General features: G+C 33.1%; 1 protein-coding gene across 1 annotated transcript; it reads right to left on the bottom strand.

The window, feature by feature from the left end:
• Positions 1–3: 3 nt before the first annotated feature.
• On the bottom strand, positions 4–3,013 carry LOC105194595. Its single transcript, XM_026139603.2, has 6 exons — positions 2,673–3,013; positions 2,024–2,193; positions 979–1,271; positions 828–896; positions 281–379; positions 4–57 (listed from the first exon to the last, which is right to left on the bottom strand). The coding sequence occupies exons 1-6, from the start codon at positions 3,011–3,013 to the stop codon at positions 4–6; spliced, it is 1,026 nt and encodes a 341-aa protein (XP_025995388.2).
• Between the last annotated feature and the right edge of the window lie 14,104 nt (positions 3,014–17,117).

Genomic DNA, 17,117 nt, shown 5'->3' with positions numbered 1-17,117 from the left:
CCGCTAAACATTAGCGGTATGAAGGATCACCAGATACGTAGTTATACCAGAGGCTATCTGCGAAAAGATAAACGAATAAAAAAATTATGAAAATATAAACAATCTTCTAAACGATTTTGTGCAGCGGAGGCTTAAGTAAACGTTTCAAACGTAAACTGCCACGTTTCAGACACAATTACTGCTTTTTATCTTTGTCGTACTATGTAAAAGTGTTTCTGATATATATTTTCTATTTTAATACAGAAATTGATTTACTTGCATTATTTTTCTCAGAACTCACCGAAAGAAGTAATGGAAGATCGATGCGTATGATTCCATAAGAGGCAAAGAAATGTACTTGTCGTAATTGGAAGTAGGTCACAGCCTCCACATTGCAATCCTGCAATTATTTAACAAATATTTATTTTAATTAATATTAATATTTAATGAATATTAAATGTAAAAGTTAGCTGCCCAAGGCAAAACTACTAAAAAAGAAATTTCTATTTTATATTCTTTATAATTATTTTCTTATTTTATTTTTTTTATTACTTTATTTTTATTTCTTATTTTAATAATTAGTCAAAAATCAAATTTAATACAAATGGTGAAAACTGGAAATATTTGCAATCAAAATAAGTTAATTACGTTTATTAATTGCCCAATTAATTAATTGTGTGCGATACTGTTTAAGAAATTCATTAGAATATCAGTACAAATTATATCTTCTATAAGATTTTAATGAATGCTTTAATGAACAATTAAATTCATATATATATATATATATATATTAAATAAAAAAATTGTTTTTTTTATGTTAGAGTAGACTAAATTAGCAAAATTTTTACCTGCGTAAAATTTCTTTTGATAAGAATGGCTGACGACGGTGTAAAGGCGATCTTGCCAACGCGGTTAGCCTTTGAAAAAGAAACAAGAGATAAACTCGTCTAATCATTGTAGCGAGAGATCCGTCTTGCTCAAAAATATAAATCAACTTACTTGATCCGCAGTCACGTGACAGACGATGGTAATGATCAGCAGATTTGTCACGCAAGCGGACACCAATAAAATTTCTCTCACCATCAGCAGAGGTTGCGAGATCGCGCCGTTATCGTTAATCGTATAGATGCGTGTAAGTGTATTGAAAGACATACTAGAGATCCACAGCAAAAGCTGCATCGCGTACACCGAGTTTATCATCTCGGTCGCGTTGGTGAGACACGAGTGCAACCACCACACTTCCTGCAAACGAAACTGCTTGCCCGATCGGTCCACTACCATGATTTTGCCATCTGTTTAAAAACAGCACAATATCGCGTATGATTATTCTTGAGCATTAGAAACGGTTTGTTCACTTAAAGAATTATCTCTCTGTACGTTTCACTTATATAAAACTTGTGAAAAATTTCAGTGTTGCAGTTTTATCATAGCGTCATATTACAGACTTCGCTCATGTAAAAGAATGAGTTTTATAAATGTATGGAGACATTATTATTAATATCTCGAATATGTCTTGTAAAGATAACGTCTCCCTCTAATTTTACAGGACGTTAATCAAATTTACTTCCGTTATTTTATCGAGAGATCTGTTTATTCGCATTTAAAATGAGCGACAAGTCAACGTCGTTATTTATTTTCTAGGACTTCGATCCTCAGGGTTGTTCTATCTTCATCGGTCAAACCGCGTGGGAAAGCAGGCGTGTCGGCACGCAGACAGTAAATGCTAATGATAACATGTAGCATATTTCTATAAAACAAAAAACTTAAAGGAAAACTAGCAAAAATAGAATAATTAGAGGATTTAAAATTAGGGGATAATGACTCCATATTATTAAATTTTTTTTTTTATATTTAAAAGAGTTGTATGAACAAATCTTTCTTTTCCTTGATCAAGTTTCATTCCTTTTTACTTTCACCATCTTTGCGTATAAATGATTAGTGGCTAAAGATTTTTAAGAGTGTATTATACAAATGTAAAGCGATATAAATAAAAATGTAGCATCAACAAATTATATTAGCGTATCAATAAACGCGAGAGACATACCATTTTTGGCAACTAATCTACCTTCAGGCAACAGCAATAATTCACAAAGACGGCGGAATCTTTCGTATAGAAGGGATGACAGGCTGGCGAACGTCATCAGTTGCATCGACAGCGTCGCGTTAACAATTGCATAGGTTACACCGTTGAACACGGAATCTTTTCGCTCGACGCTGCAAATAACGAAAGTGCTAATGAGTGTAATCGTAATACGATGGGAAGAATAATAAGGGTATATGTGAAATAATTATGTTCCAATGTCAATTCTATCCCTATCTTCTCGATATCTAATCCTGACTTTTTTGTTTATTATTAATTAGTAATTAATTTAGTTTATAATGTAATTATTAGAGTGAGATTTCACTCCAAAGAATTTAGAGTAAAATTATCTGATATCATCATATTTAATATTGTTGTATATCGGAATTATTACGTGATAAATTAATCATCATTATATTAGTTTAAAATAAATTGCAGAATATACAGAATAAAACTCATTTATGTATATATTTTTATATGACGCGTCATGTCATTCTTATCATATCTTACTGTAAGGAAATATTATAATTAAATAAATTTTTCGTGTAATCGTAATAAGCGTGTGTATATTATATTATCGATATTTGTTTATATAAAAATGATTAATACTCACCAGAACGTTATATATCCGACTATTGACCAAAACGACAAAATAACGAAGGCCAATGCCCAACAGATGTAACGTATCCTGTAGGGGTGTTTAGGCTCTTTGTATTTCGTCGCTCTATCAAAGATGCGTAAATGTGAAAGTGCAGCTCGTATCTTCCAATTATACCAGAATGTCATCGCGATGTCACTGAATACGCAGGCATACGAAAGACCAGTCCTCACCACGGTGAGAGTCAACAGCCTCGGTCCGAGCACGTCGTCCCAGCGGAGCATGTAAAAGTTCGCGACGCAGAGACTGGCGTACAGGAATGCAAACAGGGCCGAGTAAATAGTGCCGTATTTCATTATTACGATATCGTCCTCCTTAACGAGTAAAAGTCCACATCCAAACAGTCTTGCGGTATGCAAAAGAGGTCGAATGTCACTCAGAGACACCATTTCCTATTATCGATCCTGAGACGCTTGAAAATAAAAAAATAGAGAACGCTCTCCTTTGCGACAAGATATATTACGAGATCCACCTTACGATTCTATGCTTCTTAATTTGAACGTTTCTTAAGATACTTATCTATTCTTCTTTTTCTTTTATTAAAACGACCGACAGTCGGGTGGAAGAAACGCAAAACTGCAGTGTTAAATAACGAAGCGTAACGAGGATCTCGTGGATCTCAGACAATACAAAGAAAAAAATATCTTAAAGACATTTTCTAAACTTAATGTCTTGTGATCTTTAGACTTTATATTGTCTAGGATGTAAAATATTTATTACGTTATATTGTACGAAGCGATAACAAAAAGAAGATGACATCTAGAAAAATGTTAGAAAAGTTTTCAGTGCCCAGTGGTCTGCGTGTAACTAGCGTTACGTACGTGCGAAATGTAAGATGAGCATAACGCGTAGTAAGCAACACATAAAATTGTACAAATTGAACAAAATTAAATTAAAAACATAATAAGTATCCAATGTATATTACAACACATATTCTTATGGATATATTTTTATAAGCACACAATATTCCTAGAATATACATTACATGAAAATTATTAAAAATTAAAATAAAATTAAAATAATATTCAGAGAATATTATTCGATATTTTTAATATTATTTTAATATTATGGGAATATTGTGTTAATGTGTTATATGTTTGTATTTACGTAATATTCGTGGAGTATTATGAAAATGTTCTACAAATATTATTGTGGTAAAAAAATTAATGTAAATTATTATGAATAAAATATTCAGCAACTTTATAATTATTGTATTTAAAAGTTATAATATTCCCGATAATTTATCAAAATATCAAAATACTAAAATATTAAACAGTATTTACTTCTTCATATAATATTCATAATAATGTCAGAAGTGTAACCATTTCTTATGAATATTTCAATAATATTATTTCAGATAAAAATAATTTACGCGCTTAGAGGAATGAGGCAAAACGTAGACAAATAAAATGTCTCACCGGGATCAGAAGCAGTTCTCATACTGATAATATAAGTGTCGCATCGCGAACAAAAAAACGACCGATCGTAATTACAGCATTTCCATGGAAGGCACGAGGTCGATTTGTCTGAATGGTTCAAATTGCCGGACAATTACGACTTTGGGAAAAATACTCAAAGAACCACTTCGGCGGTTCGTCGGCCGTCTAAGCGAACGTACATACTACTATCGGTCCGTAAACGTAAGTTCTTCCACTTAGTCGCTCCAATAGTGATGTCAGTAAGTTAAATGGAGAGCTTGCAGGGCGCATGGCCCTTCCAGCGCTTCGCGCCCCGCGACATTAATCTGCCGCCATGATAGTGTAAATATTATCGCAACGCGCGCGCGAACAATTAACACGTCTGTCTCAATCAAAAATTTCACGATCTGACAGTCCGACGTTCACCACCGACTTTCCTTCTGTCCGTCACGATGACAATTCCCTGAGTTACTACTGCCTGTCGGCGCGAAGGGAAAAAATAAAAGCCGACGCGATCGCGAAGGGCTTCGGCGAGCACGCGCCGCGGCCGCGGCCGAGCGTCGCGTTCACATCCCGGTACATACATCATAATAATCGCGATTAGATGTTAAACGCTTCAAGATTAACGAACCACAGCGTTGAAAAAACTGCACTCATTTACGCTGACTATGAGCAGAGATGAAGGGATTACGCGCGACAAATCATAATATCTTGAATTAATAATAAATTCTAATCAGATTCTGTCATTTCTCTCTTGTAAAGAGGTATAAAATTAAAGAGATTAGTTTAAAAAAAAAAAAAAAACAACGTGGGAACGATTCCCGTCTCCATGTCGCATGAGCATCGTGCGTAAAAAACAATTTCGATCATTGATAAGACTGAATCGTGCACGATAATATACGGCGGAGGAAAGTTTTATATGCAAAAAACTGTGCACGTGTGACATTGTAACTTAATATCGAGGCGTGAGAAACGGAAACTCCAATAGGCCACGGCGATGTCGCGCAAACAGAAATGCCAGTTATTTTCTCCATCTGTGATACGTGGCATAAATCAACATTTACACATGAAATGAGAAGTATAGGGCGTCAGCAACGTAGATCATTAGCGCTTAAAAGCCAATGGAAACGTTTAGTCTGCATATGATGTATAATCGTTGAAACGTAGAATAAAACTCATGAGGAGAAAAAGAAAGAAATGTTTAAATGCGAATTTCGAAAAACACTGTTGTTTCTTTTTCTTTTCTTTTTTTGCGAAAGAAATGCGACGTTATCCTGTTTATTAATGATTGGCGAAGTAAGCCCTTCAATGTACACTCATAAAATCCTACGTTGATAGTGTGCACGTGTTGAGATATAGACAAATCTACCTGTTCATTTCGGACAACCTCGATTTTCGTCTTCTCGCTTTATAATTGATCGAAATGTATGTGACGGTGGTACATGTGTGAAAGAAAGAATTGTGTACAGTCGTCGTTAAGTAAAATGTCGGTATCACGGTGAAATAATCTTCTGTGTATTCGGTAAAAATTTTGAAATTATTATATCGTTCGTCAAGAGAAAAAAAGATGATCAATGATATACCATCATTCATTATTACAGACAAAAAGACAACAGAACTATCTGATGGATTTTATCTCTGTTTTCTCTGTTGGTTTCTATTCTGATGTTTATATCCTTTGCTCATAAAAAATTCGATAAATTTAGAGTAAGGTTTAAATGTGAAGAGGTTGACGAAATAAATAGAACATTCTCTTGAGATTATTGAAAATCTCACGCAATAATTACAATTCTTTAAATTATTTGAAATTTAGAATAAAATTCGATTCGGGTTTAAACCTCTTATCAAATATTTGAATTCAAACTATATTTAAAATTTTCGAATCTAAGAGAGTTGAATATGAATCACATATTGATAATTTTTATCATTAATATTTAAAATAACTTTATATCATATAATCAATATTATTTTTCTTACAATACACAAATCTTCTGTTATCTATATATTAATATTTAACCTGATAATAATGTTGTCAATAAAAAATTATATATTAATTATTTAATTCAATTTAAGTTGAATTCGAATAAAGAAATAAAAAATTTGATTCAATTCGATTCAGAATCAAAAATCCTGATTTACCTTCATTCTGTATTAACTATTCTACAGCACTATTTAGAGAAATAATGTGGAAAAACAATAAAAAAATTAATTTTTGGAATTTTTCATTACAATTATTATTTTGTTTTTCATTACAATTAATTTTTTTTTTTTTTTTTTCAAATAAATCTAATATAAATAAATAACAATTTTTTAGGTTATAAGAAACAAGCACTTTAAAGGAAAATTGGCGGCAAAGTCACTTAGAAATTGCTTCCTTTGTACTATTTGTATAAAAATTTTCAATATATTACCAAGAAAATTCAAAGTCAATTAGAAATCCGCTTTCTTTTATGAAAATTTAAAGCAAATAGAAATTGGTTAAAATTATTTTAATTTCTACGTTCTGTTTTTTGTCAAGACAAAACAAACTATAAATCTCATCATCAGATTTCATCAGACATATAAAATTATTAATAGAATTCTATCTGTTGAATTCTAACACAAATTGTTTATCATCGTATTATCTAAAGTGGACATTAAATCTATTTTAGCTGATCTATAAGTGTCAGTATTGAGGAAATAGAATTCTATATATAATTTTATATTTGGTAAGTAAACATTAAAATCTGAATCTAGTATATTGTATATGTATAAAGTTTTTAATTAAAATTAAGTCATATATTTTAATACATGAAAATACGTGACACATAAAATCATAAATGAAAGTCTATCTGAGCTTTGTGACGCAAATTACATATTGTCCGCTTTAGATCTATAATTTGCGTTAAACAAGATAAGATAGAAATTTGACATTTCTCTCTATAATTTTTTATAAAGCCACTTAAAATGAATTTAAAGTGAGGTTCAGCTCAGAGATAGCAGCATTATAATACTTGAGCTTGATCAATACAGTACTCATCAATTATCCTCTTTTTCTTTACATTGAGTAAAAAAGACACTGAAGGACAATATGGAGCAATGATAGAAAATGAAGAAACTTTTAAGAATAAACTATTGAAGATTAAGATAAAATCGGCGCTTTATATACATACATATACCTAATAAAAATAAACATACATGTAATAAACAAAATTAATAATTATTAACTGATTTATATAAAACAAACACAAAATTGGTGATATGTATATTAAAATATACATTGATTTTTTGCGCCAATTAAAGTAATATTTAATTTTGGAGGAATATTTGATAGAGAGAAAGAGAAAGGAAAAATATATACATAAATATTTTACTACTATAAAAAAAATCTTGATTTGTTTTGTATGTTACCCCAATGTGTAATTACAAAAAAATAATGCGCTCCTGTAACCACAATAAATTGATAAATGATGATCCAGGATTAATTATTTATCCTAATCTGAATAAGTTTATCCTTTTTAGGACAATGAATCTATGAAAAGTATTTCCACTACTATTTTGTTGATATAATACATAAATATATATTCAAAATAAATTTCATAGATTCGTTAGTATATCATAAAAAATGTGTCACTCACCGACATAATGCGCAATGAGCGAAGTTATTCAGCCACGAAGCTGCGATGATACTGCAACATACAAACATAAGATTTAAAAATTAAAACTGCGGTTAAGAAAATGTTTCAAAAAAGTTAATTCTTACATGCACATCAAATTTTCAAAATTTGACTTCAATTGAATATTTAGTGATACAATGATATCCGAAAAATATTGTTACAAAATTCAATTTGTATAAAATTTTATATAAATTAATATTTTTTTCAATTTTTAGATAAAATCGGATAAAAAGGAAAAAAATTATTAATTTTATGTAAATAAGAAGATATATTTACACCAAAAGGTTGCTCCGCTGAGGCCCGATGCCTTTCCCAGATCTACTCCTCCTCTCAAAACATCTGGGTTGCTGATTTGTCACGTCTGATGATACTGTAACACAAAACACAAGATTCAAATTGTGATTTTACATATAAAATAAAGAATACACAAAAAATTAAACAAACCTTTAAACTAATAATAAGTAAATTATGCTCAAATTTTACAGATACTTTAATGTACTTGAGTCCCGCAGATGTCATTTTATTCTTGTCTAATATTTAGTAAATAATAAGGTTAATGACAGCTAGGGAATACTCCACAGAAAATCCAAATGTATTCCTAGAGAAAAATGGCTAACGAGCTACAGTTTGCCAGGCCTGCTTCAAAGCTTTTTGGGATCTGATTATGCATCAATAATCAAACTTTAGAAGTTCAATATGGCAGATAAAAATATTAAATTTTGTTAGATTTAAGTAAGTTTTTAATAAGTTACACTGGATCTGCCAATATGAATTTTGAAATTTTTACTATAAATAGGAAAAAGTGAGACGCCAGGTTCACGCAGCGTCTCAATTTGTCCTGTGTCATATTCCAGACATAATTCTTGTAGGATTTTAAAAAATCTATAGTTCTAAACGAGTTCTAAAAGAAGTTCTAGCGTTTAACATAGTTTATTTAATTTAAAAAAAAATTATTATAAAATATTTATTTTATAATATTACATAATAATTCCGTGTACAAAAAAATATTTTTTCTCTAGTTCTGAACGTATCTAAACGCCTTTCAAAAAGTTCCGGTCGATTCAATTATTTATTATTTAGAAAAAAATTGTTATCTTCCGCGAAAATCGTATATTCGCGCATACGGGTCAAACACTGGTGTATATTCGAGAGTTAGGGGTACCAAAAAATATTTTTCCAATAGTTCCTAACGTATTAAAGCGCCTTCCAAACAGTTCCGGTCGATTTCAATTAGTTAAACAACAAAAGATTAATAACTTCCGAAAAAAACGAATTTTCGCATATATAGGTGAAATGCTGGCCTTTTTCGAAGAGTTCTTTGTACAAAAAAAATATTTTTCTTACAGTCCACAACATATTAAAGCGCCTTCCGAAGTGTTTGGGTCGATTCCGATATTAGATTTTACGTACACAAAACTCTTCCAAAACACCAGTATCTCACTTATACATGCGGAAAATCAACTTTTTCGGAAGTTATCAAATTTTTGTTGATTACCAAATATCGGAATTGACCGCAACTCTTCGGAAGGCGCTTTAATATGTTGAGAACTGTAGAAAAAAGATTTTTTCGTACAGAACTCTTTGAAAAAGACCAGCACCTCACCTATATATGCGAAAAGTCGGCTTTTTTTAAAGTTATTAATTTTTTGTTGATTAACTAATATCGGAATCGACTGCAACTCTTCGGAAGACGATTTAATATGTTGAGGACTGTAGAAAAAATATTTTTTCAAACACAGAACTTTTTGAAAAAGATCAGCATCTCACCCACACACAGGAAAAATTGGTTTTTTTGGAAGTTATTAATTTTTTGTTGAATAACTAATATCGAAATTGACCGCAACTCTTCGGAAGGCGCTTTAATATGTCGAGAACTGTAGAAAAAAGATTTTTTCGTACAGAACTCTTTGAAAAAGATCAGCATCTCAACCATATATGAGTAAAATTGGTTTTTTTGTAAGTTATTAATTTTTTGTTGATTAACTAATATCGGAATCGACCGCAACTCTTCGGAAGGCGCTTTAATATGTTGAGGACTGTAAGAAAAATATTTTTTCGTACAAAAAACTCTTCGAAAAAGATCAGCATCTCACCTATACATGCGAAAAGTCGGCTTCTTCGGAAGTTATTAATTTTTTGTTGATTAACTATTATCGGAATCAACCGCAACTCTTCAAAATACGCTTTAATATGTTGAGGACTGTAGAAAAAATATTTTTTCAAACTCAGAACTCTTCGAAAAAGATCAGCATATCACCTATATATGCGAAAAGTCGGCTTTTTCGGAAGTTATTAATTTTTTGTTGATTAACTAATATCGGAATCAACCGCAACTCTTCGGAACACGCTTTAATATGTTGAGGACGGTAGAAAAAATATTTTTTCGTACAGAGAACTCTTCGAAAAAAATCAGCATCTCACCTACATATGCGGAAAATCAGCTTTTTCGAAAGTTATTAATTTTTTGTTGATAAACTAATATCGGAATCAACCGCAACTTTTCGAAACACGCTTTAATATGTTGAGGACTGTAGGAAAAATATTTTTTCGTACAGAGAACTCTTCGAAAAAGATCAGCATCTCACCTATACATGCGAAAAGTCGGCTTTTTCGGAAGTTATTAATTTTTTGTTGATTAACTAATATCGGAATCAACCGCAACTCTTCAAAATACGCTTTAATATGTTGAGAACTGTAGGAAAAATATTTTTTCGAACACAAAACTCTTTGAAAAAAATCAGCATCTCACCTACATATGCGGAAAATCGGCTTTTTCGAAAGTTATTAATTTTTTGTTGATAAACTAATATCGGAATCAACCGCAACTCTTCGAAACACGCTTTAATATGTTGAGGACTGTAGAAAAAATATTTTTTCAAACTCAGAACTCTTTGAAAAAGATCAGCATCTCAACCATATATGAGTAAAATTGGTTTTTTTGTAAGTTATTAATTTTTTGTTGATTAACTAATATCGGAATCGACTGCAACTCTTCGGAAGACGCTTTAATATGTTGAGAACTGTAAGAAAAATATTTTTTCGTACACAGAACTCTTCGAAAAAGACCAGCATCTCACCAATATATGCAAAAAATTGGCTTTTTCGGAAGTTTTTAATTTTTTGTTGATTAACTAATATCGAAATCGCCCATAACTTTTTGGAAGGCGCTTTAGTACGTTGAAAACTATTGGAGTAATATTTTTTGGTACACAGAACTCTCGAATATATATACACCAGTGTTTGACCCATATGCGCGAATATACGACTTTCGTGGAAGATAACAATTTTTTTCTAATTAATAAATAATTGATTCGACCAGAACTCTTCGGAAGGCGTTTAGATATGTTCAGAACTAGAAAAAAAATATTTTTTTGTACTCGAAACTATTATGTAATTTTATAAAATAAATATTTTATAATTTTTTTTTTTTAATTAAATAAGCTATGTTAAATGCTAGATCTCTTTCTAGAAGTCATCTAGGACTGTAGATCTTTTAAAATCCTACAAGAATTCGGTCTGGAATATGACGCAGAACAAACTTAGACACTACGTGAATCTGGAGTCTCACTTTGTCCTATGCGTTTGTTTCGCTTTAACAGGCAGAAGAGCCAAATATGACAGGCTGTGTTTTGATATACACTGCCTGTACTCAAAATCTATAGTCATGTCACGTATATTATAGATTTTCAATACTTGCAGTGAATTTCAAAACTCAGCCACAATAGGGTATGCCATTTACAATTTATGAGTATTTATACACTGTGCATATTTCATGTGTTTTGTTTGTTCACATGTTTTCTATATAAAATATTATAAATAGAATTCTATCTCGAATTCTGTCGCAAATTATAGATCATCTAAAGAGGGCTTTACACTATAATCACAAAAATGCATATGCAAGAACGAAGAAATACAATAAAATATGACAGGCTGTGTTCCGATATACATTAGCAGTACTGAAAATATACGGTTTATGTCATAAATACTATAGATTTTCGGTATTGGCAGTGAATTTCGATACGCAACCATATATGCAGAAACGCAGAAATACAACAATTAATAAAATATTTACCAAATTGCCCCACAAATGTCATCTTCTGGCTGGAAGTCTGCTTGTTCCGTTGTTTTTGAACCATACGCACATTAACCGTACACACGACCAGCCGATTTGGCACTTTTGATATTACGCTGATAACATCACGATCGCGAACGCAAATAAAAAACGAAACCTACGCGAGAGTATTAATAGGCACTACATTGCGAAAGGGACCGAGCGGCCAATGCGTTGCGACACCCGAGATAGCGACTGCTCTACGTGCAACACTGCGGTTTACTGCGTATCAGAATACTCATTCGCAATCACATCGGCACTCTCAAAACCGTTTGGAACACGCGAGAAGTACAGAGAAACGCTTTGTTGTAACGTTCGATAACCAGCGAAACGGTAAACAAAGATGGCGTAGTATTACGTGGTATTACGCAGTATGGCGACGGTAGCGTTGGTAGCAGTGGCGCTGCGACGCCGGAGCAGCGGTAGCTCAACGACGATTGCCGAACGGCGGCGGAGATGGTCGAGCCGTCGCGCGCCGAACACGAGTAGTGGGAGTAGTGGGCGTAGTGGGGGAAGCGTCTGGCGGGCTAGAGTAGACAGCACGTGATGCGTGGTACGTCGCGGCGTGGCCTTGTCGAACGTTGACCTAGCGTCGCGATCAACAGCCCGTTCGTTGGTTAGCAGCGTGCGCCTCAGCTAACGCAGTCTCAACTCAACGATTTTATACTGCTAGTGAGACTTACTTGCGTCGCATCGAATTCTCGTATCATTACAGACTCTTGTATCAGTTGTTAAATCTGCTTACGGGTACTAATCCCGGTGAAAATTGTATGTTTATTAAACATTTATTGCAGCGTTTATGAGACGTTTGCGTTGATAAACTCTCGCGTTATCATATCTTTTAACTTCGGTTTCGAAAGTGTAATGCAAAGTATCGTTATGATCTGCTTTCGCGAGTGTTATATAAAACAAATATTGTGTCTTCAATACTGAAAATCCGGACAATCTGACAATGAGAGGAGGAGGAGGAGGTCTAGTAAAAGCATTGAGCATCGGCGGAGCAACAAGTGGTAAATATAATTTATTTTTACATTATATCTTACGTGCGAAAGCATTGATCATATTTTAATTGAATATTCAGAATATAAAAATTAAAAAAACAAATTTTACAAATAAAATTTGATTTTTTACTCACAAATTTGATATGCAATGGAGCGGAGTTATTTAGCCACGTAGCTGCGATAATACTGTAACATAAAAATATATTTAAAAATTATAACTACGCTCAAAGTAATCAATATTTGAAAAATTTATTTTCACACGCACGTCAAATTTTTAAAACTCGTCTTTCAATTAGATATTTAATAATGCAATTATATCGGAAAAATACTTTTAAAAAATTTAATTAAAATGTTATTTGAATTTTTTCCTTTAAGTATTTATTTTTTTATTGGGATGAAATTGGCTGAAAGAAAGAAGGCTATTAATTTTAAATAAAAAGTTATATTTACCTCAAAGTTGCTTTGCTAGGGCTCGATGCTTCTCCCAAACCTCCTTCTCCTCTCAAACAGGGTTGTCGAGCCTCCTCGTCCCGTTCCACTCGCGGAACACTCGCGTTAAATATACTAAAATTGCGTCCGAGGACTAATTAAGTCCTATTACTTAAACGGCACTCCCGGAACAAACGCGACGCGACAAACCGGTTGCGGTTTGTTTATTTAAATCATCAACGAATACGTCAGCTTTATATATGGAAAAAATAAGTTTGCTAAAGCAAATAAAAAATTAGTTGAGGGTATGTATTTGAAAAAAGATTTGTATAAAACAAAATAATTAGAATTAAGTAGAACATAATACTTTGTACATCATATAGAAAATAACGTGTCTGCTAATATAAAAGCGATTATTTTTTTTTCTAAAAAAAAACAGTAATTTTTATCATAGTATACTTTCTTGATAATTATTATAAAATATACTTACTACAAATTTTAGGAAAATGATTTACTTTTATATCTACAAAAAAAAATTTATATTTTTTAAAATTATAAAGCTTTCTTGAAGGTAAATCAAATTAATAATCAAATTGAAATTTTGTTTCAACTTTCCCTTTCATCGGCATCGATCATCTTTAAACAATTTTTTCTTTCTTTTGGCCAGATTGGTCTTACTTTTCATTAAACCCGATCAAATCAATTCATCTGACTGTATGTTAGAGCCAAATAATTCGAGTAATGACAAACTGATTACGATTAAATTAAAAAAATAAAACATTTTTAATATATTTTGTTATCTAGAAGATGTGTGTATTCTAAAGAAAGTTACAAAAAATTGTGTTTAATAATATAATTAGAACGTTAAATATAATTTTCAAAAAGGATTACTTACTTCCTCAAGATTTCACGTTAATCAATATGGGAGTCTGCTCTCTTGAGTTTTATCTACTTGAGCTCATATAATATTTGGAAATGTAACTAGGACTAGGATATGAATAAACTGTCCAGTTTATTCATATTTGTAGCCCATAAAAATGTGATATACTTATATCACAAAATATAAATAAATAAAAAGTGTTCACAAAATTTCCTTCCTTACAATAAAAAAAATAATTTGATTATATTTAAAAAAACTTGAATGATTGAGTGTTTCTAGTAAAACTAGAAGCTTCTGATAATTATAATAGGACTTTTGGTTAAAGTAATCTGATTGATGGATTTAACTATAATTTGGTAATTTCTACAAGATTTCTGATTTGTCCGTTCTTGAATAGATGTATTGGTTGAATCTACCGGATTTTTAAATAATGCAACACGATCTTTTTCCAGTAATAAAGTTTACCTATAAAAAATTTATTTTATATCTTTGCAAATATCTTTTTCATGGCACGTGCAAGAGACATTGCTTATTACGCGATTAGCAAAGTAACAATTTAGCAATTTGGACGCGATGGATACGGGATTGATAGTGAGCTCGTTGCGAATGCGTTCTGCCTTTTGTATCACGTTTAACGCACGTCTAACGTCGACTAAGCTTTCTCAACCACGATTCATACGACACTTGTATTTGTTACAAGCCATAGTCGCAGGCAGCAAGTCACTTAAAGGAGACGCACTTTCTGGGGTGCTTTGTCAACCCGCGACATGCTCACAAATCGTGGTTGATCCCGCTGATCGGCCGGTTAGACGCTAAGTTCATTGAGACATGGTCTCATTGAACCGATAACGTAATGAGAAGTCAGAGTCCACATTGCAACGGTCTCCAATACCGAATCGTACCTCGTAATTAGTTGCACGTGTGCCCAAAATTATTTTCCGGAGTAATCACAATGTCTAGTGCATTTAACACAAAAATTTGAAATAGAAATAAATATTATACCTAAAGATAAAAAAATTTATGTATTAAAAAATCATTTTGTAGCTCTGCAAGCATCTTTCCGGTGCACCTGCAAGAGACATTGCTTATTAGGCGTGTAACGAAATAACGATTTAGCAATTCGGACGCGAGGGATACGGGATCGACAGTGAGCTCGTTGCGAATGCGTTCTGCCTTTTGTATCACGTTTAACACACGTCTAACGTCGACTAAGCTTTCTCAACCACGATTCATACGACACTTGTATTTGTTACAAGCCATAGTCGCAGGCAGCAAGTCACTTAAAGGAGACGCACTTTCTGGGGTGCTTTGTCAACCCGCGACATGCTCACAAATCGTGGTTGATCCCGCTGATCGGCCGGTTAGACGCTAAGTTCATTGAGACATGGTCTCATTGAACCGATAACGTAACGAGAAGTCAGAGTCCACATTGCAACGGTCTCCAATACCGAATCGTACCTCGTAATTAGTTGCACGTGTGCCCAAAATTATTTTCCGGAGTAATCACAATGTCTAGTGCATTTAACACAAAAATTTGAAATAGAAATAAATATTATACCTAAAGATAAAAAAATTTATGTATTAAAAAATCATTTTGTAGCTCTGCAAGCATCTTTCCGGTGCACCTGCAAGAGACATTGCTTATTAGGCGTGTAAAGAAATAACGATTTAGCAATTCGGACGCGAGGGATACGGGATTGATAGTGAGCTCGTTGCGAATGCGTTCTGCCTTTTGTATCACGTTTAACGCACGTCTAACGTCGACTAAGCTTTCTCAACCACGATTCATACGACACTTGTATTTGTTACAAGCCATAGTCGCAGGCAGCAAGTCACTTAAAGGAGACGCACTTTCTGGGGTGCTTTGTCAACCCGCGACATGCTCACAAATCGTGGTTGATCCCGCTGATCGGCCGGTTAGACGCTAAGTTCATTGAGACATGGTCTCATTGAACCGATAACGTAACGAGAAGTCAGAGTCCACATTGCAACGGTCTCCAATACCGAATCGTACCTCGTAATTAGTTGCACGTGTGCCCAATCGAACGCGAAAATTATTTTCCGGAGTAATCACAATGTCTAGTGCATTTAACACAAAAATTTGAAATAGAAATAAATATTATACCTAAAGATAAAAAAATTTATGTATTAAAAAAATCATTTTGTAGCTCTGCAAGCATCTTTCCGGTGCACCTGCAAGAGACATTGCTTATTAGGTGTGTAACGAAATAACGATTTAGCAATTCGGACGCGAGGAATACGAGATCGACAGTGAGCTCGTTGCGAATGCGTTCTGCCTTTTGTATCACGTTTAACGCACGTCTAACGTCGACTAAGCTTTCTCAACCACGATTCATACGACACTTGTATTTGTTACAAGCCATAGTCGCAGGCAGCAAGTCACTTAAAGGAGACGCACTTTCTGGGGTGCTTTGTCAACCCGTGACATGCTCACAAATCGTGGTTGATCCCACTGATCGGCCGGTTAGACGCTAAGTCCAATGAGACATAGTCTTACTGAACCGACAACGTAACGAGAAGTCAGGGTGCACATTGCAACGGTCTCCAATACCGAATCGTACCTCGTAATTAGTTGCACGTGTGCCCAATCGAACGCGATAATTATTTTTCGGACTAATCACAATGTCTAGTGCATTTAACACGAAAATTTGAAATAGAAATAAAAATTATACCTAAAGATAAAAAAATTTCTGTATTAAAAAAATTATTTTGTAGCTCTGCAAGCATCTTTCCGGTGCACCTGCAAGAGACATTGCTTATTAGGCGTGTAACGAAATAACGATTTAGCAATTCGGACGCGAGGAATACGGGATCGACAGTGAGCTCGTTGCGAATGCGTTCTGCCTTTTGTATCACGTTTAACACACGTCTAACGTCGACTAAG

The sequence above is a fragment of the Solenopsis invicta genome, chromosome 12, assembly GCF_016802725.1.
Source record: "Solenopsis invicta isolate M01_SB chromosome 12, UNIL_Sinv_3.0, whole genome shotgun sequence".
Taxonomy (NCBI): Eukaryota; Metazoa; Arthropoda; class Insecta; order Hymenoptera; family Formicidae; genus Solenopsis; species Solenopsis invicta.
This window is presented reverse-complemented; position numbering and strand designations above follow the sequence as displayed.